The 26,938-nt window shown below is 45.7% G+C and overlaps 1 protein-coding gene across 1 annotated transcript; it reads left to right on the top strand.

Moving 5' to 3' along the window:
* Window positions 1-109: 109 nt before the first annotated feature.
* On the top strand, window positions 110-20,646 carry LOC104504261 (band 4.1-like protein 3; the record flags this gene model as incomplete). Its single annotated transcript, XM_010146630.1, has 13 exons — window positions 110-676; window positions 5,022-5,075; window positions 7,157-7,192; window positions 7,911-8,102; window positions 11,514-11,588; window positions 12,956-13,534; window positions 14,062-14,184; window positions 14,699-15,082; window positions 16,129-16,260; window positions 16,837-16,935; window positions 18,048-18,128; window positions 18,394-18,510; window positions 19,782-20,646. Coding segments are annotated over 12 exons (2,433 nt in total), but the record flags the coding sequence as incomplete, so codon positions are not given.
* Between the last annotated feature and the right edge of the window lie 6,292 nt (window positions 20,647-26,938).

Raw genomic sequence — 26,938 nt, 5'->3', positions numbered from 1 at the left:
ATATATATATATATATTACTGATCCTCACGGAAGAAAATTAACTAATTACAGTTTTCTTTTTGTCCTTTTGCTTTCGCGCCTTGTTTGCTGCTCTTTCTCTGTCACCAGCCACCTTTGCTTGGCACTGACTCCCGCCACCCCTCGCCATCCTCGCAGCCTGGCCCCCATGTATCTTCAGCAAAGCTTCGCAGGAGATGCAAGGAGAGCGCCCGAACAAAGCCCCCGGGTTGTGAGGCGCCCCAGGAGAGCGCTCCAAAGCACGGCGAGTCGGAGCCAGACTCTGACAGAAAGGGCCGAGTTTGCTCTGCCGAGCAAGACGTGGCTTTCGGCTATAAGCAAAAAGCCGGCAAAGGCGGAACGCTGTTTTCCTTCTCCTTGCAACTTCCAGAGTCATTTCCTTCCCTCCTGGATGACGACGGCTACCTGTCGCTCCCTAACCTCTCCGAAACCAACCTCCTGCCTGCCAGCGTGCAGCACTACCTTCCCATCCGCTCCCCCTCCCTGGTGCCTTGCTTCCTCTTCATCTTTTTCTTTCTGCTCTCTGCCTCTTTCTCAGTGCCATACGCCCTCACTCTCTCCTTTCCTCTGGCTATGTGCCTCTGCTACCTGGAGCCCAAGGCGGCCTCCTTGAGTGCCTCACTTGCCAATGACCTGAGTGACAGTTCAGAGGAAGAGGTGTGTACCTCGGCATTGAACACGCTCTTTCTCGTGTTCAGTGCTTCAGTCCTAACCAGTGTTAGATTGCTGCAATAGTGGTCCTACTTTCAGAGCCTCATTTCTGTCTGTGCTGATCTGTTACAAGGGGTGTTTTGGGGTTCGTTTTTGGTTTTTTGGTTTTTTTTGGTTTGGGGGTTGGTCCTTCCTTTTAATTATTTTCTCGTGTTGGGAGTGCAGCTTGGGGCCCAGGGTTAGGCACAACACTGTGTGGAAGTGGCTTGGTTTGAACTGTGTCAGCTGATGCAAAGTGACTGGCACTAAACAAATTGCCACTGATACCTCTGAAGTATTGTATCTGAACCCACCAAGACCTTTTTCTTCCCCCTACCAGTTTACGCCAGGGTTAGCATCGTCATCTAAATAATGTGTAGTAAGTGCAATTTCCTGCATAATTACACATGCATGCATATATATGTGCATGTTTATACATTATATTTATACGACTAGCTACCCGGTCGTAATAGGCACCCTCACCAACTTCAGCACGTTCAAAATCCAGGTGTACTCAGCTTTTTGCAAGAGGCTATCAGCGGTAGCCCCAACTCCGAAAAGGCTTTCTGGTCCAGCGAAACCTGGCTCTGGATTTGCAGCCTTGCTCCCATCTCTGCTGCAGATGAGATTGTTTTCCCATGCTTAAATCCAGCGTTATCATTGAGAGGTCAGACTGGGGCAGCTGTTCCACAGCTGTTGGAGGAGCCTGCCACGTGGGCCATTTGCAGTGTTCAGTGTGCACTGGCAAAAATGATGCCTCAAGCCACTGGTTATCACAGGCAGATAAACCAACTGCAGGAGAAGAGGAGTCCACAGTGGTTCTGGGAACTGTGGATGTGCTAATATATCCAGAAGAAGGAAAGGAATCTGCTTGTTTAAGTAACAGTAACTGGCATCTCAGTTTTTGCTGGTGCCTAGCTGTTCTTTGTTGGCAGACTGAAATAACGAGTTCATTATTTCCTCGGTTTTCCTTCTCCCCCTTCATCTTCAAGTGCAAAAATACGGTTTTGCTTTGTATGTTAAAAGAAAAAAAAAGCCAACCCAGATCAGAGCATCTCAGACCAGTGCGCCGTTTGTAAAAAAGCTTCTTGGCCACTCGTCGATGCTGTTGCAGCAATTGCCTTCGGTAAACCAGCTCGCACATCTAAACGTTTGTGTAATCTGCCGCTGTTGGTTTTGTAAGACTTGGTACAGGGTTTCATTTCCTTTTTATGGAAAGCCAAAAGTCGCATCAGTTTGTCTTGTAAAAACATTGTCTTCAGATGCTTTTGGCTCTGCAATGCCTAACAACTAAATAATAATGTGCAATTTCTGATAAAAGGCATCCAAAATGCTGCTGTCTCATTTTGTGTCCTCATTCTGACATAGCATTTGGGCCTCATTTTGCATTAGCTCCGCACTTGGATTAATTTAATAGCAATAACAGCATGAATACAGTGCCAGCTCCAGAGGCAATAAAGAGGCAGTGTTTATGTAATACATTGGTCTGTTCCCCTTTCAGAAATGAGCATTTCTTTTCATTAGTAAAGTTAGGAAGTATGGAGCATAAAAAAACGTATAAAATAGGCTTTTTAGTGTCGCTCTTTTATGAGGGTGATTACTCTGGCAGCGCTTCCTGGCAGACAACACAGACTTGTGCCTAATCCAGGGGGTATTTCTTGTTCAAAATATTGCATGAAAGTGAGTATGTTTTAAACTTGGGCATGTCTGCATTACATTGGCAAAACAAATCACAGCAATTACAATCGCAAGTTAGAGGAGGTGCAGCCGCAGCACAATATCCCGGGAGATAGCTGCCTTCCCTTCGGGCTCCATCCCTCGCCTGCCCACGAGCCCCACCAGCAGCTGCATTACAGCCCGGCTCGGGAGTTGAGCCCAACCTTTCTCACACGCCACCCCGGTGGAGACCGGCCTTGGTCAGCCTTAATTCGCCATTCCCTGCTCTGCGATAACCCCAGATATTTATTTCACGTAACTCAGTAATGCTGACCTCGACTCCATGGCTGTTGATTGGCTCGTTAGCAGACATAGCAGGAAGAAGTTCTTCACGGAGAGGGTTGTGAGGCACTGGCACAGGCTGCCCAGAGAAGCTGTGGATGCCCCATCCCTGGAAGTGTTCAAGGCCAGGCTGGATGAGGCTTTGAGCAACCTGGTCTAGTGGAAGGTGTCCCTGCCCATGGCAGGGGGGGTGGAACTAGATGATCTTTATTGTCCCTTCCAACCCAAACCGATCTGTGTTGTAACAAAGCAAATTTTATGCCTTATTCAGGATGTCATCACTGTTATGGCAAAAGAAATAGAAACCTCCCCCCACCCAGTTCACAGGAGATTGCACACAGTGATGCAGAAGGCTACAGCCGGTATCCTGAACCACTCTCGTACCCTGTTGAGCTCTGCTCTCCCTTGAGCAGTGCATCTGGAGGCAGTCCGTGCCGTCAGAGACGGAATCGCCTCCCTTAGATTTCATTACCTTCTGTGCTTGCACCTTAGCAGCTCGTACTTCTATTGACTTTTCTCTGATGTTCCCAAATTCGGGTTCTTAAATGAACCCTATGTGCCAGACTCAGGCCTTACAGTGCCTTGACACAAATCTTTTAATTCCTTTTAAATGCCTATATTCATTAATACCTCTTTTTTTGTAAATAGCAGTGACAATGCCTGAATTTTTTTTTTATATTGCCATACCATTACGATTGCTTGTAGCGTTATAAAAATGTGAGATTCTTCATTAATAGGGAAACAGTTTTCTAGCACTTCAGTGACAGCAGTTTGACCAGCTAGGTGGACTATTTGGGATTACAATTTCAGCAAAAAATGAAAGCGATCTGTCTAGTGAGTGCTTATTGCTTGACAAATTGCCTGTAACCTGCCTTCATGCACTTACGGAAGAGGGCAAAATGCCTGCTTATTCTTCTGCCTGTCATACAACCGATACAAATTATTCAAAGGAAGGAATGATAGAAGAGAAAGCAGTGGAAAAATACAAATAGAGGAGTTTTATGAAACATTGGCATTGTCAGAAAATGACAGAAGATGGGAAATTCAAAGCTAAGGCTGATACTCTATTCACCAGTCGGTTCCTTTATTCTCTCGCTTCGTACTGACGTGATTCGAGGATGAGATGTATTGTCCTAGCTTTAAATTACCTGCCCGGGGTACTATAGATTATCTGAGGACATCACTAATCAAAACCAGAGCTTTCACTGCTGTTAAAACAACTTGGGTGTGCCAGCCTGGGGCAGTGCTCCTTCCTGCCTCTTTACCTCCTAGTTTTCCATATGCTGGCATAACATCAAAAATAGTCATTGGAACTCTCTTCTCAGCCTGTAGTAACCTACGCTTGACTCCCTGTTTATTGTATCTCGGCACCTGCGTTCTCCGCTGAAGCGTTCTTCACGCTGTCGAGCAGAGCAGGGATAGATCAGTCTGTGCAATGCTGTGCTTTGTTTCCTTTTTATCACTCGTACCTAGTAAGTGTTTTTGGGCGGGAGGGGGGAGTTACTTTTATTTTTCTCCCGCTTTCATCCGTATTCTTAAATGGAATGAGAAGTACTTTTGATTCTTTTAATGGCAGTTTTCTTTCTTTTTACTGTCGTTAACAATATCAACTGCTCTTTATTGGAACCGAGTGGGGATGTGAGCCTTACCGATCCTCCACAGGCAGACAGTAGATGGGCTGGGGGTATGGTTATTTGAACTCCTTGGTAATGCAGACAGCCTCATGGTGTATAAATGTGGAGACAAAACCAACTTCTGTACAAATGAGGGGCTGAAAGTCAGGTGACTGTTAAAGTAGCCTAATTTTTTGTTTGTGTTTTTTTTTTTAATTATCTTTTCCCCCTCTGGCTAAAAAGTCAGCCACCACATTAATCTATTGGCTAGAACAAAAATTTGATGAACAATTTTTAAAAAAACATCATGGGAGGAAAAGTTTGTTTAGAAAATACTAGCTTTTTTTCTTTTTTACTCCAGTTTTTTAAAGCTACCTGGCTTTCTTAAGGAAAAAAAAAAAATCTGCTATTCAAATAACACTTTCCCATCAATGTTTTGTTTGGCTTATAAATTTGTTCCAGTAAAGCCATATACTGTGTACAGTACGCCTCGAGTCTTCCTCTGAGTCTGTTCTGTTTACTAATATAGCATTTTTATTTTGCTTCTTTGACTTGTGCGTGGTTTGAAAAGCGATGCTAATGCAGTTCACAGGGATGTTGAATCTCAGGCTTCCCCGTGTGAGCCGCGTGTACTGATGAGCTGGGTTTATTCTTTATTCCTGCCTTCCTCTTGGGACCTGGTTACTTGTCTAACCAAGCAGACTGACAGTGAGCAGACGGACACTGCAGCTGATGGTGAGACCACTGCCACCGAGGTTTGTACAGTCGCCGGCACCCCGTTACGGCAAGGGAGAGTGCTCTGCCCCATCTCCTCCCCACCCTGGGCATGAGGGCTAAACCGCACGTCTCCTACGGCGGTGCAGGGTGTCGTCGTCCCCTGCGCGCGTGCATGTGCGCGGAGCGTGGGAGCGCTGCTCGGGGCATTGGGTTTCCAGTGCTCCCCACAGCTTCCTCGGATTTCCTTGTTTGGTTTGGGAACTACAAGGCTCTGTGCAGGGCAGGGAGCAGGGAGGTGGCAGTGTCACCCACGCCAGCGCCGCCCACCCGAGTGGTCACGCTGGCCAGGTGTGCCCTGGGTTTTCCTGTTTGCTTGTTTGCTCTGATAATCTGCAGCCTGTGCGGGAGAGAGGGGAGGGGGGCAAGAGAGTAGAAAGCAGTTTCCAAATTTTCTGGATAAAGGTGTTTCCACATCATAAATATCTAAGGATATAAGGAAGAAGTTCTTCCCAGAGAGGGTGGTGAGGCACTGGAACAGGTTGCCCGGAGAAGCTGTGGATGCCCCATCCCTGGACGTGTTCAAGGCCAGGCTGGATGAGGCTTTGAGCAACCTGGTCTAGTGGAAGGTGTCCCTGCCCATGGCAGGGGGGTTGGAACTAGATGGTCTTTAAGGGCCTTTCCAACCCAAACCATTCTGTGACTCTACAGTTCTATGATTCCTTAAATGTAATTTCATGTGTCATCTTGCCACCAGTAGTCCAGGTATCGTCTTCAGAGGAGGGACGTAAAATATTCTTATTTTTGCTCTGAAAAGTCTCATGTCCGCAGCACGGTATATGGACTGTGCAGGCAGGTTCAGCCCTATGTCACTCCAGTGAAGTGCGTATAATGCTTTCATAATTAGTATGGCTGCAGCTGCAAACGTGAGCTGAATTTGGTCTGACATCTGGTAGAAGGCAGAGTCTTACCACAAATGCTCCTGTAGGTTTTCAGTAGGATCTCGTTAATATTTCAGACCGTTAAAACTATCGTCAAGGAAAAATTCTCTGTCAGGGCAATGCGGCCGTGGCTGTAAATAAAATAGATTTGAACTGAGTTATCAACAGATAAAGATTTTCCCATAGGTCATTCGACTAATTAGGTCTCTATGAAAAATTAACAATAAAATAGTGGCACCAGCATGCAAATGGAGGAAGAACGTAAAGCTTGTTGAGACTAGTCAGGAGTACACGATGCTTTGAAGTGCCTCTTGCAGCCTATAGCTTCAGGCCTCGAGCCATACCAGAAGCGAGACGTCATTCTGAAACCTTTGCAATGCTCAGTTTATCAGTCAGAAACGCATGATGATCTCCCTGCCTTGCCATCTTTATTTTAGGGGAGAAGATTTTGTGAACCTCAGTTTTCCTTACGGATACCTGAGTTTCGAAACATGTGGTTGTACTTGCCATCTGGAAACTCGGCCCTCGGAAATGGGGCTGCTTGGGCAGTCCCTACTGCGTTTGCTTTTGCCGAAGTGAATGTGGGGTGCGTGCCACTCCAGAAGACCACCAGGGCAGGGACATCCTGAAAGAGTATATGCAGCCTAAATACGCAGTAAAATTACTTAAATACAGAAAGGGACTGAGGTTAGGGAAATAGCATTTAAAGCAAGTAAAGCGTGCCCCCTTCCCTGGAAAGCACTGCAGGTCATTTACCCACGGTGAGTTTATGCAGAGCTTTGCCCGTGGCCCAGGAGCTGTCGTGTATTTAAACTCTGGGATGATGGGCTTCCAAAGAATTTGCTGTTGCCGTTCAGTCCGTCCTAAAGCAGCAGCGACATCGGTGAGAAGGCCTGACTGCTGCTCCCCACGTAGAGATCTATGGACGAGGGGCATGCCTGTGGTATTCATCAAAGGAAAATGTTTACTACTCCTTTGTTCACAATTGACAAGTTTGATAAGAGGAGGCTTGCTCTGAGCTAGGGGAACGGTGCAAAGTCAACCTGTGTGTCTGCTCCTTAAGCCCTTAACGTAGGGAAAATGCCACCTTAACCTAGCGTGATCCTCTCACCAATTTTGGTAAAGCCTGCGGTTGTACGGGTGGATAAGGTGTTGTTTTCCAATCTTTCTCATGCTGGCAGTCGGATCAAGAGGAGGACGGAGATCTGAAGGCACAGGTACAGAAACGCAAGGCCCAGGTGTTGCTCAAGTGTCGTTGTTGGAGGTGTTCACCTCTCAGCATGTTGTTGTTGGTTCTCTGTGAAGAAATGTGTAGAAACAGCATTTTGTATCCTTTCAATACTGTGTCCCTTACCTTTCCCTTTCTTTTTTCACTTCTTTCAGAATAGTCTGATTAAGCGAATACAGGGTGAAAATGTGTATGTCAAACATAGTAATCTTATGTTAGAGGTTGGTATTGGTATATACCAGTGCATGTACGTACATGTGTGTTAGTTCTAGTGGTAAACTGTGAATCTGCACTATGATGCATGACCTGTGTATTCCCACCTGCTAATAAATCCAATAGATGCGGTTTTTTTCCTCAGATTATGATGACTCCTCTAACTTATACTATAAATATATATATATGCGTGCACGTATGTGTGTGTGCGTCCACGCGCATATGTATGTTTGTTTGGAGCCTCTCTATCAGGTCTAAATTACAGTGATACAGGTGGACTCTTAAAGAGTATTTTTATACTCACTTGTACGAGATATGCTATGCTGTTATCTTTCAAAATGCCACATTTTCACAGAGTGTTGTGTTGGTGCTGTGCTCCCCGGCTCCCTGAGATGTTACTTCCCTCCTTACTAACCAAGCTGTGTGTTTTGGCTCTAAAAGTTGGTTGGCTTAGGATGTGTTACAAACTGCTCTATTCTTTTAAAACTGTCCAGGACCTAGACAAAACCCAGGAAGATCTGATGAAACATCAGACCAATATAAGCGAGCTGAAACGCACCTTCTTGGAAACCTCCACAGAAACGGCTGTGTCGAATGAGTGGGAGAAGAGGCTTTCCACATCTCCCGTTCGGCTTGCAGCAAGGCAGGAGGAGGCTCCTATGATTGAACCACTAGTGCCTGAAGAGGTCAGCGTGAGCTGAAAGGCTTCATTACCTATTTGTCTGCTCAGTTGTGTTTGTAATAGCTCTCCATAGTTTCAGAGGCCGTAGTTAGAGGCCATTCCTCACTTGCATGTGCTCCCTGTTTCTCAGGACTCAGGCTGTAGTGGCAAACATGCAGGGAAGAACAGGTACCTTACGTGTATATTTGAAATATAGAGGGAGTTGTATATTATAATATACTGTATATATTATATACATGTAGTTGTGCATTATAACATATAGTGTATGTTATATATATATGTAGTTAGAGTATGAAATTCACTGTAAGCCCTGTGGCAGAACTGGGTCTCTCTGAGGGTGCGAAAGGCAGGCTTCCTTACAGGTTGATTGAGCTTGAGGAAGTCCAGCCATGCGTGAAAGAAACCAGGAAGGTGATGGAGAGAAAATATAAATCGTGGTGACTGGTTGGGAGCAGCGGCGTTGCAAGGCAACTGGGGGCTCAGTACCAAGCTTGACAAGAAAATACAGAGCAAAGGGCAGAACTCTCCTCAGTCTTTGAAGAAAGGGAAGGAATAATGATGATAATTAGATCCATTTGGCCAATTCCGTAAGGGAACTAATAGTTGCTGCAGTCTGCTGGATACCGTTCTGTTGGAGATCGCTGTGTATGCGTTTTCACGCAGTGTGCGTGCATGAAAAAATCTTGCTCGCAGTGCAGTCTTAAAGTGGTTGCCAGAAACTTGTCAGTTAAAAAGCTGCCTTTAATTTAGTTTGTGGGTAGATAAGGAGATGTAGAGGTAACAATGTAACATTCATGTTGCTGTGAAATAGATAGATCTTGGGAAAAAAAAAGCAGACAGCCTTGGTTTAAATCTAGTGGAACAAAAAGAAATACGCTCGTGTGGTCTGCATGAAGATTAATCTTACTCTCTTGTGGGTGGCTATCTGGTTTCTGTCTCACAGGAATCATCTTTACGGTTACCACTGGTTTTTAGCATTGCAGACCAATACACGGTCATAAAATTAGCGTCGGTCCCCACAGTACGGGTGTAATGTTGTAAGGAACTCAGCAAAAACTGGCTGGAAAATGTAATTCAAGAGAGTCTTCTGTTTTCCCACCGTAGAGGTTGGCATGACCAACCCTCGGCTCTCTAGGGGAGGGACTCCCTGGAGGCAGCCACATGGCACCTCTCAGCTTCTCTCAGGAAGAGGGATGTTGCCAAGGAAAAGGCCCCAGCTCCTCTTCTCCCACATTATGCCCGTCTGGCCAATGGCTGACACCGGCGTTAACCACGCACTGGAGTGGCCATCCAGTTGGATTCAAAGACCTAAAAAGCAGACTTGGTGCCCAAAGCTTACCTTTTGGAGGGAGCACTGAGGAGTCTTCCTGTTGCTCCTCCTGCCTTGTTCAGGAATCGTGATTGATCCTATGACATTGTTAGTTTGGTTGTAGTTGAGAATATGGGGTTTCTGTCGTGAAAGTAAAATCATAAGCGTAGCGAACAGGATACATTTAACATGTTAAAGATGTAAGGGACTGTTGGAAAGGACAGGCTAGCCGAGCCTGAATCAGAGGGGTGCAGGTGAAGCAAGCTTATAACCACCCCCCAGTTCGTTTCACATCTGTAGTAATTCAGAAATGTCACCATTTTTAATTAAAATGTACAAGCAGTAGCAAAGCATTACACAGTTGTGTAGGCTTCACCCCGAGGAAACACATCTGAATTTAGCCATTCATTTGGAAGGGAAAAGGGCAGGAGTTATCCTTATCTGGTACCTCTTCTGCTGGAAGGAAAGGACTTGCTCCCAAGCATTGTCCACTTGCTATATCTTATATGGATCTATGGAAACTACAGCCATCCCACAGAACCTCATCCAGAGGAAGGTATTTCTGTGGAAAAAATGTGGATTTGAGCTCTTGGAGCCTAACTCTGAGGTGACTAAGGGACCCCTGGTGTAGGTAACACCTGGCCGTCCTTTTTGGTCCTTCAGAGCGGGGTGGTGTCTGTTCAAATGTCCTGCTGAGAGAGGAATTTTTTCAGGAAAAAAATGAAGCCGTGCGTCGGTCAAAATCGGCACCTTGACATCTACTGAGAGATGCGGAGGCAGTCCGGATGGAGAGCACGTAGAACTGCATTATGTTGTAGCTGTTTCTCGTCAGAGAAGTTACACGTTTAGCTTGGCCTGCCCGCTTCAGAAATGTATTCAGCGCTGTTGCCTGTAGCTCTTCAACGTACTAAAACATGAACAGAAGGGAAAACAGGCCCTTTCGGAACGCATGCTTTCAGCACTCGGCACCTGCGCATGTTCAGTCAGTTTGGCTGTACGCCTGTCTGGTCACCCGTTGGTTTCTTAAAGTAATAGGGGTAATGCTTTGTGTGTCTTTAGGTGTGAAAAATGGAGTTTTAAATGTCTGCCGTAATGGTGGCCGGAGAGCTGCCGAACACGAAAGCCATCGTGTTAACAAACTCCTCGACAATACTTAGTCTGGCCTGGGTTGGATTCAACCAGCGCTTCAGAAATAAAGAAGTTAGCATCTCACTGCAGTCAAGGAGATGAGCCGTTTCTCCCTTTCTTTCTCTGCTTTCTGGTTTCGTACCTGTCTTTAGACATCTGCTGTTCTTCTTGAGCACACGGAGCAAGCACACGCATGTACAACGGTGCCCTGTTCCCATGCCAGTTGGAGTGCTTCCGTTGGCAGGTCTGAGGAGTACGCTAGCTGTGGAGGGAGCGGGAAGGGTGCAGCCAGACAAAAAAGGTGGCCAGCCCGGAAGCTGGGCTCAGAAGACTTAGGAAATTTGAGTCTTACCCACATTTAAACTTTCCCATTCGGTCAGGTTGCGGAGCCGCTGTTCTCACAGCACTGGGAAGGCACTGACGGGATGAAAGTGAGGAGGATTTCGGTGTCGCACTATAGGGACAGTACGGCGGTGGTTAGCTTCCTGCGTGGGCAGGCGACTCTGACACCTCTTACACCTGTAAGGAGAAAGGGAGAGCTGAAACTTTGGGAGGGCACACCTTCCGCCCGCGGCAGCAGGGAAGGCTGCAGACTCAGGGAGGAGCTAAGCCCGGGCTGAAGGTGGAGGGACCCGTTTTCAGGCTGTTGAAGGAGGGCCTGTAAGGTGGCACCAGACCCAGTTAAATGAGTGACGTGAGATGAAGTGAACACAGTGCATCCACACCCGGGTGCTCATTCAGTTTGGTGGTTTTCGTGCTGTTCAGATGGTATGCTTGTGTCTCCTTTGCCTTCATCACAGAGACACTGATTTCACTTATTGGAAATTTCTTTGCTGTAAGATTATTCTGTTTAATTCTGTTTTCTGATTTACCATGCCATTAATAATTCATAGAGTGGGGAAATATGATGAGCAATTGTAAAGTATAGTGGACTGTATGCCCTCCATTTACTAAACCCATTTATTCCCCTGACATTAGACCAAAGAAGAAAGAGAAAAATCAGAAAAACTCATATTTTTGCAGAAGGGAGGTACTACAGTCCTTGAATTGCAGGTAAAAACAAATCATACTTTCTTGAAATGCGGTCTGATAGGCTGGCAATCATTTCTTACTGTATTTTTTTTTTCCTTTTCTGAGCACTTTTAAAAATCTTATTTATTTTGTAAGTTCCAGAGGGAGATGTAATCTGGGGGCCAAATTCTGAGGGATGAGTGCCCACCAGAGCTTATGGCTCCCTAATAGAGACTGATGTCTCTGCTAGTTAGGCACCTACTTGCATGGTGCCGTTTGCGGGTGCTGTTTGCAGTTGTGCATGCGTTTCCAGCAAAAGCCTCACTGAGAACGTTGTGGTGAATGGGGCACCTCTGTCACTAGAATGAATTTCCTGTATATGCTGTCAAGTGAATCCAGATTATGCCGAGTGATGGTGAACTTTGTATTCTTATTGGTTTTTCTATTAGCCAAGTGTGATAGAGAAGAAGCTGCAGGAAGGAGAATCTGCTGGCACTTTGGTTACTTCTCATCAAATCATTATCCAGAAAAGTATCCCATCATCCCTAGAGGTTATTTTTAATTCATTCCATTTTAAACTAGCACATTTGCTTAGTTCGATACTGCAGTTACGGTCTTAAAGTGAAATAGCTGGGTGCTGACTGCATAGCCAAAGCAAATCACGTAGCATGTTTGTATAAAGGGGAAAAAAAGATGCCGCATTGAGTTCAGTTCAGAACCTGCAGTAGTGCGGCGTTTACTGCGTTGTGCTACTCAGCTTTAACAGCTGAAGGGGGTTGATGTTACAAAAACGAGGCAATTCAGCGCAGGCTACAGCCACATACAGATGCATTCTGTTCTAAAGTCTCATCAACAGTCTGTCACAATTGGGTGCTTATTTGCCCTATTTTTATAATTTTTTTTTTTTGACTGTAGCATTAGGAACTATGATTTTTAACCTCAGGATGATTCCAATCATCGTTTTCAATGTCGCATTAAAACACTAGCCCGCTTCAAATTACTGCAGAAACAGTGTGGGAAAAGTAACTTTCTGTGTCCACGTTATGGGGGTGTCTGAGGGGAGGGAATCTGCAAAGGAATCATACTTTTCCTAAGGGGATGCTCTTTGATAACGGCTCTAAAGAGGTACAGTGGTGAAAGTCGTTATGTGCTATCAGAAGAGGCAGCATTGATGTCTTATAAGAGTTCATACTTTAGTGCTCCTGATGTAGGTATAAACCTTCAGATATTCTAATTTAGCTTTTATATCTCAAATATAGGGCACTGAGGATTGGGTAATTATAGACAAAATACCCTCTGAGGTAGTTGATGGTGAATCGAAAAAAAATCTGGCGTACAAAGTAGTGACTGTGAGCAGTAAAACTGCCTTTCCACCTGAGTTATTAAAATCCAGTACCGTTCTAATGCAGAGCTTTGAGGACTTGGAAAGTGAAATACAATCCAAAGAGGAGAATAAGCAGAAAATGTTCACCCTAGGAAAGTCCTATGATACCGTATCCGGGAAAATCGTAACCATGACAAGCAAAGCTAAAGAGGGTGAGAAAACAGTGCAGCCTTCAGCAGAAGCTTTGCAAAAAATGGAAAGGGAAGTGCAAGCATCTGTGAAAACCATTCCAGTAGTGGCCGAGTATGAAATCCTCGAGGCTGTCACTGATGAGAAAGCCAGGCGGGGATCCGACGTGCAGAGCACGAAAAGAAAGCTGTCTGACTCCCTGACACCCATAAAGGAAGCAGAATCCCAGTTGCAAAGTCCTGAAGAGGAGAGTTTGAAAAAGACACTAAAGATGGACCAGGATTTGCAGATACATGGTACACTGGGAAGCTTGCAGCTTGGCAAAGCAGAAAAACACCTTGGCAGTGAAGCTGTAAAAGCAGGGGCATTTGCCCGGAGAGATAAGAGCCTGTCTGAGTGGAGATATTCCAGAGAACAGCCACTTACCATTGCTACCGCTCACTATGTTACCGAGTCGTCTGCGTCAACAGTAGTGGTAACAAGTGGCCTTGACCTCATGCCACGGCTTAAAGATTAAAGCATGACTTCTTTCAGGCAACCCCCTCACACCGCCCTGCCTTTCGGTTCTCTTGCTGCCTGGCTTTCTGTTGGCAGCAGCCAACCCAGCTTCTTGTTTTCCCACCCCTCATACTTTTGAGTCCGTCCCACGGTCTGAGGCAGACGTTATATACGGCTTTCAACCTTCCCGGTTTATTTAAAGATCCCTGTTACTGAAACGTGGTATTGCTGCTGTGGCTTGTGAGTAAAAGGAAAACAAAGGTTTGCTTGAACCAGCAAAACGCCAGCGCTAACACCTATGCTTCGTAACCGTTGCTTACTACAGCCATTACAAATTAGCTCCGGTTTATTTTCCCATTCTTCTCCTGTTTCCTACCTCCCCTGGCTCCCGCAACCTTCTCTCCCTTCCCTCCGTCTCTGCCTCTGGTTTCGGCAGTTAATACGTCGGTGCGTGTGGGTCTGCCTTTCTCCTGTGTGTGACTCTACATCTCTTTGTCTGTTTAGACTAAACAGTCCACCGGTGAAAAACCCTTGGATGGTTCCGATATCTTCACTCTAATAGAGTCCGCCAGAAAACCGACCGAGTTCATAGGAGGGGTTACTTCTACTTCACATAGCTGGGCTCAGGTGGCCGTTCGATTCCCTCCGTCAGTGTTATAACCGCCCACCGGTGACTTCTGCTTTCCTTTTGTTTCCTGTTCTTACGCGTAACGCGGAACCTGCGTAACCGGCGCATGTGTTGGTGTGCCTTTTCCTTTGTTACCGTAGACCGCAATAGAAACTTCACCAAAAAGAAAAGCAAAGCTCACAGGTTTTGTCTCATTTCACTTTGGTTTGGTCATTTCGCGGGGTGCTGTATTTTGCCTTTATAAAACTCACGCAAAAATACCAGAGAAAAACACGGGGGCACCTCTCTTCACTTCTGAAGATTGGGATGCTTGCTTCGTTTCTCATTTCTTCTATCCCGGTAATGACATGGGAGCGAAAACCCATGCAACGTGAGAGAAATAAATTGGCAAAATGTAATACCCATTTTTTTATTTATGTTCACCGTACATTAAGCTGAGCAGCTATTGCAAGTCGCACTGTCTGCTTCTGACACTGAGGGCTGGGGGGTTTTCTCCTTTCTCCTTCCCTGCAGAGAATAGACACGACGACATCTCAGGAGATCACTTCCAGTGAAATGAAGCAAGCAGCTCAGCCGCATCAGGAGATGGTGAAGAAGGTTGTACAGGAGACCGTGGTTATCGAGGAGAGGCAGGGGATGGACGTGCATGCGAGCGGGGATCCCGCTAAGGTGGCCGGACTTGTGCTGGATGCCCAGGCTGAGGCGGCGGCGGCTGCTGGCGTGAAAGGGAAGGAGGGCTCTGCTGGGACTGAGGGGGAGAAGGAGGAGAAAAGGGAGGAGGCTGGGAAAGCCGTAACCAAACAAGAAGGAGTCGCTGCTGCTCCCTGTGAGCAGGTGGAGGAGCACGGTACAACAGTCCACCTTGCAGAGTCTTTGGAAAGAAAACCTCATTTTGAGGTAACTCGTTATTACATCGATCGTGTCTGTGCTGAAGTGTAAACGTAGGCAGGGGTGGACTCAGATAATTCCTCTTGTGGAAAGCAAAATGTGCCAAGCTTGTGTGGTTACCTCTCTACAGCAGGCAGTTGGTTTCTCCTCTTATTTCCTCCTTGCATGGCACCTGCAAGGCTTGTTGCTGGGTTCCACTATTGGCAAAATGCCACACGTATTTTCCCTGAAAGCGCTTTCCACGCTATGGAGAAATACCTAATTCGGTGGCTTTTTGTGCAACGGGTAACAAGAATTCCGCTGGCATTCTCTTTGGGAAACTCCGTCAAGATTGGCAAAGCTTATGTGTCCGCAGAGACAGAAAATGCGTTTTTTTCCCATGCTTGGTACAGTTGTTAACGAGCGTACCGTGTCTTAAACAACCCAGGTTCCTTCTCTTAGCCCCATGAACAGAATCTCAAGAATTATTTTCACAGAGGTTTTAAAAAAAACTTGTTCTGGCTCTTTTTCCCGAGGGCTGAATGGAAGACTAAGCCCGAGTACAACTCGTTCTCTTGTCATTTTACAAAAATGTATAATCACGGCGTGGCTGAGGTTGGAAGGAACAGGTTGGAGGTCATCTGGTCCAACCCCCCTGCTCAAGCAGGGCCGCCCAAGGCCCAGGACCAAGTCCAGATGGCTTTTGAAAATCTCCAGGGATGGAGACTCCGCAGCCTCCCTGGGCAACCTGTGCCAGTGCTGGGTCACCTTCACGGTGAAAAAGTGTTTCCTGATGTTCAGAGGGAACCTCCTGTGTTTAAGGTTGTGCCTGTTGCTTCTTGTAGAGTTTACATCGTTTCTGAAGTTTGTTTTCATGAAACCTAGGGTAGTGCTAAACGTTAAATACATAGATCTACCATTATAAGGAAGAGAATTGTCTCTTTGCTTTTTGTGCTTTTAAATGCAGAGCACTTTTTAGTTGTCGCCCCTCATTTTCCCAAGGAAAAAAAAAATATTTGGAGAAATCCGGAAGCTTTACTCAATGTTCCAATTCCCTTCTCTTTTTGTTCACGCAGTCACCAGTTGTGAAGACTGAGACTATCAGTTTCAGTAGTGTTTCACCAGGTGGGGAAAACCTTGAAATTTCAACAAAGGAAGTGCCCGTAGTCCATACAGAAACAAAAACCATTACGTATGAGTCTTCTCAGGTAAGAAATTCTGCAAAACCCAGGGTCTCATTTCATGTGGCCTTAAGGAACTTGTGCTTCTTCACCCATCTTGAAGTGCATGGCTTAGTGTAAACTGTTGAAGTATTAAATACCAGCATGAGGAGGATGTACGTTAAGCATAGCTTGCCCGAGGGTGACACTCATGTCGTGAATCACAGAACCACTGAGGCTGGAAAAGCCCTCTCAGACCATCCAGCCCAACCACCAACCCAACACTACCGTACCCACTAGACCATGTCCTCAAGCGCCACGTCTACGCGTTCCTTGAATATCCTTCAGTAGGTCCTCGTATAGGGCCTTTTGAGAACATGGGTGAAACTACAGATTTCAAAGCCCCAGTCTCTCATCTGTCCTTCCAGAAGCCAAGGGGAGTCTCCAGACGCAGAGAGAAGTACTGGCACGTGATCCCCCTGCTAGCAGTTGTTTCCCTACCATTAGACACTCACTTTATGAGGAACTGTAGGAACAGGGAAGTTCAGCCAGTCCAGTTCTTCCCTCCCTGTGCTCAGGAGGGAACATGTTTTTTATGGCTGGTTTTCTCTTTCGGTTCCCTAGGTGGATTGCGGTGCTGACTCGGAACCAGGTGTATTGATGAGTGCACAAACCATCACATCTGAAACTACCAGCACTACAACCACTACACATATCACCAAAGTGAGTTGTCAGGAAACGGGGAGGGTTTGGTTTTTTGTTCTTCACAAGGGTGCATGTTTTCTTAACTTCAGTTCTATTGTTTATTTTAACATGTGGCCACGTGCTTATATTTTCTGGGCAAAATCTTGTCCATTTTGGGTACCTGTCTTCATTCTCCTATCTTTGGGTTTACTGCCTTCATTCACACCTCATCCAAGGACTTGGTAAGAGTCCTCAAAGTCATAAAGCCTTAGGGTATGTCTGTGCAAGCAGAAAACATTGCTGTACGGGGACGCTTGACTTAGCTGCGAATACGGTCTGGGACTGCAAGCAGTGTGGCCACCTCGGCGTCATATGGTAGCCAGAAAGGAATAATTTGCCTGAGCGTGAGGCTCCACTGGCATGACTGTACTGCCTTTGAGTCCTGAGCTGTTTTTCCCGCACGGTGTTGAAAACACGTAGTAAGCCTGTGTCATGTAGTCATCGCGGGGCGTTCAGTCAGCTCAGACGCCACGGTTGCATGGCTGGGTGGAACTGTAAGGAACTTGCCCACAGCCAGGCAGAAAGCTTAGGGCTGCACAGATGAGTGATGCTGGGTCTTCCAAGTTCCAAGATAGCTGCTAAATAACAGTTCCTGTCTAAGCAGAAATGCTTTTAGTGCAGTGACAGCTCTGCTGCCAGTATTCACTTGGGACAGGATTTCATCTTTCTGCAGTGAAATTCACCCGTGGGTAGATGAGCTGTGCAAAGGCCATACCCCACTCTGTACGTCCTTCTGAGGCCTGCAGTGGGACTTAACTAGGTCTTAGTCTGAGCCATCTGTGTGTCCATTCTTTTCTGGGATGAATTTAGCATCGATACCCGCTGTTTCTGACATGGAAACATCTCTGGTGGCACACGTGCAGAGTGGTTAGAATCGCTAAGTTGTCTGTGTTGGAAGGACCTCTGGAGGTCATCTAGTCTGTGCAGAGCAGGCCAACTCCCGAGCTGCCCTGGGTTGTCCCCTCTGCCCGTGCTGTTCGAGGCAGCTCAGTCCAGTCCTGTCTGGGCTCCCGCACCGATCGTTCTCTGGATGAGCAGCGGCAGCGCTCTTGACAGGACGTTACTGACCTGCCTTTGTCCCTCCCATCTAGACTGTGAAAGGAGGCATCTCGGAGACAAGAATTGAGAAGCGAATAGTCATCACAGGAGATGCAGATATCGATCACGATCAGGTAAAATCTATAAGCTGCTAAAGGCTACCCTGCAGACTGCCAGAGAGAGCGTTTCTAAGCATTGCTTTACGAGATACTGTTCACACAGGCATGCCTTAACTTAAACTGGATTAGTAGTTGAAGCAGTGATGGTATATTTCATATTTTAATCATTTTCCTCATTTGTAGATTGTGTAATATCTCATGATATCTCTCCACCTTGCTACTGATCATGCATGTTCCACCTCCTTTTTGTTTTTGCCCTTCTGTGGTTTCCTTGGGATAGGCGCTGGCTCAGGCAATTAAAGAAGCCAAAGAGCAGCACCCTGACATGTCAGTGACCAAAGTAGTGGTACATAAAGAGACAGAAATCACACCAGAAGATGGGGAGGATTGACCACAGGTAAGAGGACTAGATGATTTTCCTAGGCGTTTACTGGGCTGGCATGTTGCAAAGGTTGTTTTCCTACCATCGTTCACCTCTAACTCCTTGCTTTCTCTCGCTGGCATTCGCAAGTTGCATTTGTGCTGGTTATCAGTTCTGGTATTTGAATGTCAACCACATTCAGCTCAAAACACCTTTCTTCGTTGAATGGTGCCAGCTGGAGGAAGAGAAAACTACTCATTTGCTTTCGTTGGCTCTCTGGAGAGCTCTCATTGCCCATGCTTTGGTGTAGTCTAATGATCTTCGTGGAAAGTGAAAAAAAAAAAAAAAACCAAAAAAAAATCTGTTGTCTGCTTTTATGTCATTTAAGAACAAAAATAATTTGTTCTTAAAGGTACGCATTTTGTTTAAAAATGCCAAGGGAAAGACCTACAGCTGCTTTTTCAAATGTCCTGTGCAGATATGTTACAAGTTAGTTCCCAACTTGCAAAGATACGGTCCAACTTGCTTCTGACTTTCCTTCTAAACCCAGTGCGTGAGCGTGTCGGCATTCGGATGTCTTGGCTTTCTTGTATCCAAAAGAACATTTTATGTTTTAAAGCAGCATTGTTTATCAGGGTGAGATGATAATGCGGCTTTTCTCGTGTCAAGCTTCCCTTTTCAGTAAAGGCATGCTCCCCCGTTGTGGCTGGCTAAACAGACGTCTTAATCTTTACTATATTTATTCTGTCTGCAAAAACACGTCATGCCTACTAACCCGCTATGCAAAAGCCACTGATGCCAGCACCGTTGCACAAATTGCTTTGAATGCTGTATGCAGAAGGGGGGGCGGGAAAGCTGCTTGTCTGATTTGTTTCAATTGATAGCAGCGTTTTACTCTTAAAACTGTATACTCCCTCACGTTTGGTGTAAGTAACAGAGTATAATGCGCAGCACCTTTTGAAGCTGTTTCGCTCTCCTGCTTTTGGATATGGAGGCCCTAAAGAAAAACCTATTTTGGTAACTGTTAGTTATTTGGAAGATGGAACCAGTCACTGAGGAGTGAGTAGCTGTGATTCTTGTGGTATTCCACCAAGTGTTCCAGAGGCAACATAACGTGGCTTGCGTAAAAGTCTGTTGATGTCACTAATTCTTTCCGTTGGCGTCAGTGGACTTTGGATTTGGGCCAGGTTGCTTACACTGGGATGATGCCGTTGTCAAGTAGCTTTCGTTACGCGCACAGATTGGCAACATCTCTTCTGCAAGAGGGTGGTTGCATCGAGTAATTAACTCGGTTCTCTTTCCTGCAGGAATAACCTAGATTGCATATGAATCCAGACATGCACACCAGTAGGAATACGAGAGCCTATACGGAGTCTCAGTTCCAACCTGACTGACTTGTATCTGTCTATGGAAAATTTCAGTACAGAAGAATTGATCTTGACCGTTAATAAAGAAACTGGCAGAGATACCTTCCCCTAGAAAGCAATCCGAATCAGCAGCAGCTAAACAATATTGCATGAAGCAACGATAAAATTACAGAAAAGCAGCATTTTTAATTTTCTTAAAATGTCTAAGTTTTCAGCTATACCTGCACGTTCATGAACAATATAAACAGTGATCTCATGTAACACATAAACAGTTCATGCCTTTCACGGTTTATGGAAGTCTAAACAAATAAAAATTTGTTAGGTGGCAAGCCTTTTGTTTACGGATATTGTAAATGAAGATGACCCCCCCCAGATGCTAGAAGCTGTGTAGGTACTGTGTATAATGTTTTACCACACATTAGATGTGCCAATAACACAGTTGATTCAGTAAACAACTCGAATCTTATATTTGTTTCATCTGGTTTTATTACTGCCCAGTGAACGACGACGGATCTTTACTCTTATCAAAATATTTAAATGCTTACAAAGTGTGCTTTGTATACCTGACTGAATACCTTATGAGGTAGTAATGATTTTAGTATATTAACTTTAACGATTTTTGTCAGCGTTGGTCAGAGTCGGCTTCCAGTCACCCTTCACAGATCCTAACCTTGTAAATTATATGTAGTTATTTTGGAGAAGAAAAAAAAAAAAAATCTGTATTTTACTTAGTTTGCAGCATTAGAAAATTATTAATCTGAAATAACCGCGATGGTTTTCTATTGATTTCCCTTTCGTTCTCAGAAGGAAAAAAAAAAAAACAAACCACCAACTGTTTGAGAATCTGGTCAGCATTTCCTATCTAGTTCAGAGTCAAGCCTTAACCTGTACAGAACGTCCACCGAAAGCTCGTTAGTGTCCAGCTCTAATACCCACTGAAGGGATAGCGTCCGTCACACTGTCAGCTGCATCACAACACATGGTGAATGTATGTTTCTGCATAGTGAAATAAAAGTGGTAAATGCATCCAAAACCGTATTGTTCTGTGTCTAAAAGCACCTAGTGTTTTTCAGCACTCAAAACGTTAAGTTGGCTGTATCTGAGACACCACAGGTTTTACTCACTGCGCAGCAGGCGTGTTTTGTCTTCAGTGGCTGACACTGCACTGTGCAGACAGTTGGAGGGAGCGGAGCATCCGGAGGGATGACAGTGTTCACCTTGGGGCAAGCGGTGTTTGCAGAGGAAAAGGAGTATTTGGTTCCTCCTCTTTTCTCTGATTGTGGACCGTTTCACTGAAGGTAAAGGAAGGATTTTGTGGTTGCTTAACAATCGAAGGCCAGTAGCGCTTGATCCAGATCCACTCTCCTTCCGTACTTTTGCTCTGACACATGGAAAAAATTCTCTTCAAAGCAGTACTTACTTACCTGTTTCCTCTTCTTGCTCCTTTGCCGCATCTTGCTGACTCTCTCCCCTGGTAGATCGAGAGAAATTCTTACCAATTAGTTCACCCTTCAGTCTGTACTTCCTTGTAGGATTGAAAGAAATGGGTACAAGCAGACTTTTCAGGACATAAAGGGCCAAATTTGCCCATCGTTGTTTACACAGGGCTCCCTCACATTGAAGTCAATGGATTTGGCTTCAGTGGAGAGCAGGATTTGACCCGGTGACTTGTTAATAAATATTTATTTTCTTAATTTAGAAAGAGAAATAGTATATATAGAGAGAATAACCTGTAGATAATATTAAAAGTAATATCCCGAGGCTTTTAAAGCTTTGCCCTTAGTCTCTAAAACGTCTTCCTTCCACCAGCCATTCTTCATGCCTTTGATCCAGAGTGCTAACAACTACGTAACACCCCCCACCCCCCCGTCATTGCTTACCTCTCGCCTCATGGCCAACGCAGAGGTTACGGCCCGCTGCGATCCTTGGTTGAGCTCTCCCCCGCCTCGTCCAAGAGCGTCTGTGTTCTCAGCCCTCTCGGTGACGGTGGGCTCGGCTCCGGTGCTGCGGGGGGCGGAGGAGGTACTCGCCCTGCGTCTCGGCAGACGGCACGCCAGGTTCTCGCTGCTGCACCAGGAGTTTAAGAGCAGAGTCTGAAGCCATATTGATCTTCCCTCAGGTGCCCCTTGCGTTGTCAGCTAGCAAACAGCGTTGTATTACCTCAGAGAGAGGCGCGGCGGTCGCGCAGCCTTTTCCCCGGAGTTAGCATTACGTTTTAGCATGGCTTGAGGAGATTGTACTTGGTGATACTGCACAGTATGTACGCTGGCTAAAGGTACCGTCTCCCGAGACGTCAGTCTCCTCAGGAAGGACGCTCTCAGCTAGGATACGGCCTACGCGCACGCAGACTATGCGGAGATGAGAGTGGACAGGCAGGGACATAGTGCCGCTGTTGGCCGTAGAGCCTTGTTTTGGGGGATGGTTCCTGGAAGCGATAGCTTTGGCTTTTGTTAGAAACTGTTTCTCGGGTTGTCTGCCTAATGCTGTGCCACGTGAAATAAAGACCACCTGCCTGTTTCTACCAACCTTCCTTTGTCTCCGTCTCCTCTCATTTATTGTTGGTCTTTGTCCAGCTTCTTGAGGTAAAACAGTTTAGGAAACAAACCGTCAGATACTGGGTTACTTGAAAGCGCCGTTGCCAACACAGACACCGGTCCAGGAGGCAGCCTCACTTGTTACGCCTGGAGTCGCTGCTCCGGCCCCGTGAGAACTGGCCGCCCTGCACCAGCGTGGTAAGGGACCGGCGTGGCCCGGCAGGGCGTTCCACGCCCGGCAAGAATGGGCGTAGCAAGCGGTCGCAGCCGTTGTGACCGTTACAGCTACAGAAACAATGGACATGTTGCTTTGGCATTTCTAAGGCTGTTTGGAACCACTTGACATTTATCCCTCACATTTTTTTTAAAGCTGTCCCGTCACAAATGGCAAGTCATGACCTGTGCTCAAGCATTTGTTAAAAAAAAAGGAATTAATGGGCCTCTGAATCCAGGTATTAGATCAAAGCAAGGGTTTAACAGCTTAGTCTGTCTTCTTCCCAGAGCAGAAGATTCAGGCAGCTGGTGGGATGATGTGACTCCCCTGTACAACAGTTTGTATCTGCTGAAATGACAGTTCTTCGTGGCAAATAACTTGGACGCCGAGTCCAGGCTTCTGTTCGGCAAACACCCTGGCAAACCTTGCAGCAGATTTCTTGCCTTAACCCAAAAGGGTTCTGTCAGTGAAGATCTCAAGGCCCATTTACAAGCTGCACCTTTACATCTTCCCTCCTCGCAGGTAATAAGGGGGAGGTAAAGAAATGTGTTCCCCGTTTTTTTTTTTTTTATGCAGGAGCAATAATGGCCCAGGTTCTGCAGAGCTAGGAATCAAACCTGGATTTTTAATCAGTTTTCCGACTTTGAGTCTGTTGGAAGTTTGTGGCGTGCCCGAGGCAACGCTGAGATACATTGCGTGATGGTTTTTTCCCTTGTCTGTTGAGCACACTGGCAGCGCGTGCTGCCTGTGTACATACTTCCGTACCCACCTGTCTTACCCAAGCTGAATCCTGTTCCATCAACCACACGTTCAGCCGAGCTGGCTGGCGTTGATTCTGTGCTCTGAGTTGCCACACAGTCAGAGGCCCTGCACAAAAAAAGAATCTTCAATGAACCAAGTGCAAACTGAGACTGAAGGAAACCCCATTTTCGTTTGATTTCTGCTATTACAAAGCACTGAGAAGTGGTGCTTTTCAGGGTACCTATGTCCCAAACTACAGTTCACTGTTTCGAAAGTTGTTTTCAACTCTGCTCTATTGTCAACTTGAAGGAAAATCCTTAATTGGGTGATTTGCCTTTCCCAGGTCTTAGTTCTGCTTTCTCCTGAAGTATGTAAGGGTAACACTCAGCTAATGAGAGGAGTGCCATAAAAACCATTGCTAGATTCTCTTCTCTCCTTTCCCCTTCATTACTTAAAGAAGCAGATACTTGTTTTCAGGTGTTTTCTGTTGGTACTGAACCACCTTCAGTTGACTCTACTGATCCAATCCCTTGAGATGCCTTTGCAATTCCTTTTGCTCCTGAAACCCGCCAGCTCTGGTTACACACCCGGTGGCGATGTGTTCTCTGGCTTTGTGCTAATGAAATGACACCAAACAAACCCTCCGTCGAGTGGAGTGAGACCAGAGTCCTCTCACTCAGGACCTGGGGGTGGATGAAGAAATGCTTTCTATGACAGCAGGAACTGGACTGGACCTCCCCAAGCCTTCTGTAGATCCCAAGGTATAGTGGTGGTTTGAGGTACTACAGGTGGACTATGGGTGGACTAATGGATGACTATGAGAAACGCTTGCTCCATTGCACATGATTTTTCTAAAGAAAGAGGAAATGAAGCACTTTTCTTAAACCTGTAGATTCCAAAGGCTCTGTCGGTCTTCACGCTGCAAATGATGGTTTGCTCTGTCTTCTGTTATTAGCGTTACGCCATGTCAGCAGAGAAGGTCGTCCGTGGTTGCTCTGGGTTCCCTCAGAGCAACACAAAATACCAGCCTTCCTAAAAAATACTTGCTCATACGCTTTAAAATACAGTTACTAGTTGTGCATCTTTTAGTTCCGTCTCAAATGGGGATTTAGGTTTAAATAAACAATGAGGCAAATAACCAGTCGTTTTTCTATCATCATGTTTCCCACAAATTCCTGTATTCCTTAACTGAAACCAGGTTATTCTGTTATTTTACAAGTACTGTTATCCCTTGCTCATACTGTAAATTACTCTGGTTTATGCCATTTGATTCCTCCTCCACCCGTTTTCTGTCCCTCATTCCGCATCAGTCCTGCTCCTCAGCTCAAGCTAGTGGCTGCTGTGAAGATTGTTAAGAGCAGTATTTTAAAAATCCTTCTTTAAAGGAAAACAACGTGCTCACGTTAATGAGAAAAACAGTCAACTCTCTCCCTTCATCTCATGCTCCCTAACGTAGCTCTAACCTCCATAAATCGGTGACCTCGCTCTTGCAGCTGAAATGACTGTCGCTCGCTGTAAGCGGGATTAATGGCCTGTTTTGGGGAATGGCTACAGTGATGTGGAGGGGGAAAGAAGAAGAAAACAAGAGTACTGACACCAGGAACTGTTTTCATGTTTAAGCACATCAGACTTTTATCTGCACAGCCTACCAGCTCTCTTTTCTCCAGTGCAGAACTTAAATAAGAACCTTTTATTCTTGTTGCTTTCTGTCCAGAGTTTACTAAGAATTTCATTTTCTAGAAGTACCTTTGCTGTCCTGTGGTGAGGTGTACCACGGCTCTTAACTTCTGCGCACAACCAGAGCTCGGGCAGTGATGTCAACTGATCTGAACGGCACAATGCAGACCCCGGAATGTGGGGAGCTTTGGAGCTGCTTGAATTACAACCTCGAGCGGCGTGTTTCTGCACGAGCTCTGCCTTGCGGTGCACGCGTTGCTTTTAAGTGCTGGGCACGTGCGCTTTGGTGGGTCAGCCTGGGGGACTCCAGCGTAAAAGGTACAAGATTAGACCAAGCACATCCAAGGGCTGAGGGAAGGGCGCATCACAAATCATACAACAGAGCAAAGAAACAGATGAAAGCGATCTGAGAGTACAAAAGCAAGTTGTTAGGAAACCTGCAAAGCCTCTTCCAGCAGGAAGAGTCCAGCTGATGTGATGCTCACTCTTGCCTTAAATCACGAGTACTACTAGCACCCTTCCTCAATGGATTAACGATGTTGTTTCTTGGACATACTGGTTTCCTGGCCAAACTCAGTGGATGGATTTGGCATATGAAGACTTCTAAAGGCAGTTCTATACCTTTGGTCCAATCTGCCATCCATATACAACTTAGACAAGTTAGAAGGTGTCCCTGCCCATGGCAGGGGGGTTGGAACTAGATGATCTTTAAGGTCCCTTCCAACCCAAACCATTCTATGATTGTATGATTAGACAAATGTTTATCTTCTTACATAGTCAGAGAAGCATTGACAGTTTCACCACTCATCCTTAAAGCTCCTAAATCCCAAGCGACCAGACAAATACGCACACACAGATGTTGCCACAGAACATTATTTGTTCTAAGAGTACTTCTATGAAATCATCCTTGAATATGCATTAAACAATGGATTTTTTTTGTTGTTTTCGCCATTCCGAATGCCATCTGGTGATTGACATGTCTCAAGACATTTTTTTTCCTGCAATCAGATGCAATGTGCCAGTACAAATACTTTTTGTCATATCAATCCATAAAAGTGAATACATAACATGAAAACACTGCAACACGTATCCTGCCCTCACAGAAATAAACGACTGTCTTGAGTGTCTGCATGAGGTGGTCCTGTGACAAGGAAGCCTCTGCAAACTCTGGGAAGACAGCCTGAAAGAGTGCCTTATCGCACCACTTCACAGTTACTTTAAATTCTCTCTGTCCCTTCTTGCTTGCTTTCATATTCTACTTAACCCATCTGGGTTTGATCTATCAGGCTTCTCCTCTCCTTTCCAACTTGTCCCCCAGCTTTCGAGCACACTGCACCTGCTGCTTCTTTCAATTCATCCTGCTGTTACATCCTATCCTACCTATCAACCTCCTTTGAAGTCTTGCTAATTCCCTCTGTCCTGCAGTCTTTCCCACTCATCCCCAACAGCTTCAACTCCTACATGATGATACACCCAACCCTTAAGTGCTTATTTCTTTGCTTTCATATCTCTCTTCAAATTTCAGCCTTGGTTCATTCTTCTCAACACTGGTGTCTTTCCCTTGACTGTTTTCATCAAGCAGTACTCTCTGATTTTTTTTTTTAATAGCCACTTTCTCTCTCTTCAGCCATCATCTCTTCCAGCATCAGCCCATTCTCTCTCCCATTGACACGTGGCCCTTTCATGTTTTCTGGTCCATTAGCTTTGATGGGTTGTCATCTGCTTTCAGGCCTTTTCGAACCCCAGCCCTAGTTTCTCCGCTCCTCTTCTGACCTGTCACTGAAAAAGCATTCAGGTTGGAAATCCTGTAGTTTTCCTTCAGTAAAATTAACATTCTCTTCTCTAACAATGTCAAACAACGCTCTTCTATTTAAATAAATCCCCCCAAGCAGACAATTCACATGCTGCCTGGTTGCCTCTACTTCTTTCTG

This window comes from Eurypyga helias, unplaced genomic scaffold (assembly GCF_000690775.1).
Source record: "Eurypyga helias isolate BGI_N326 unplaced genomic scaffold, ASM69077v1 scaffold3302, whole genome shotgun sequence".
NCBI lineage: Eukaryota > Metazoa > Chordata > Aves > Eurypygiformes > Eurypygidae > Eurypyga > Eurypyga helias.
This window is presented reverse-complemented; position numbering and strand designations above follow the sequence as displayed.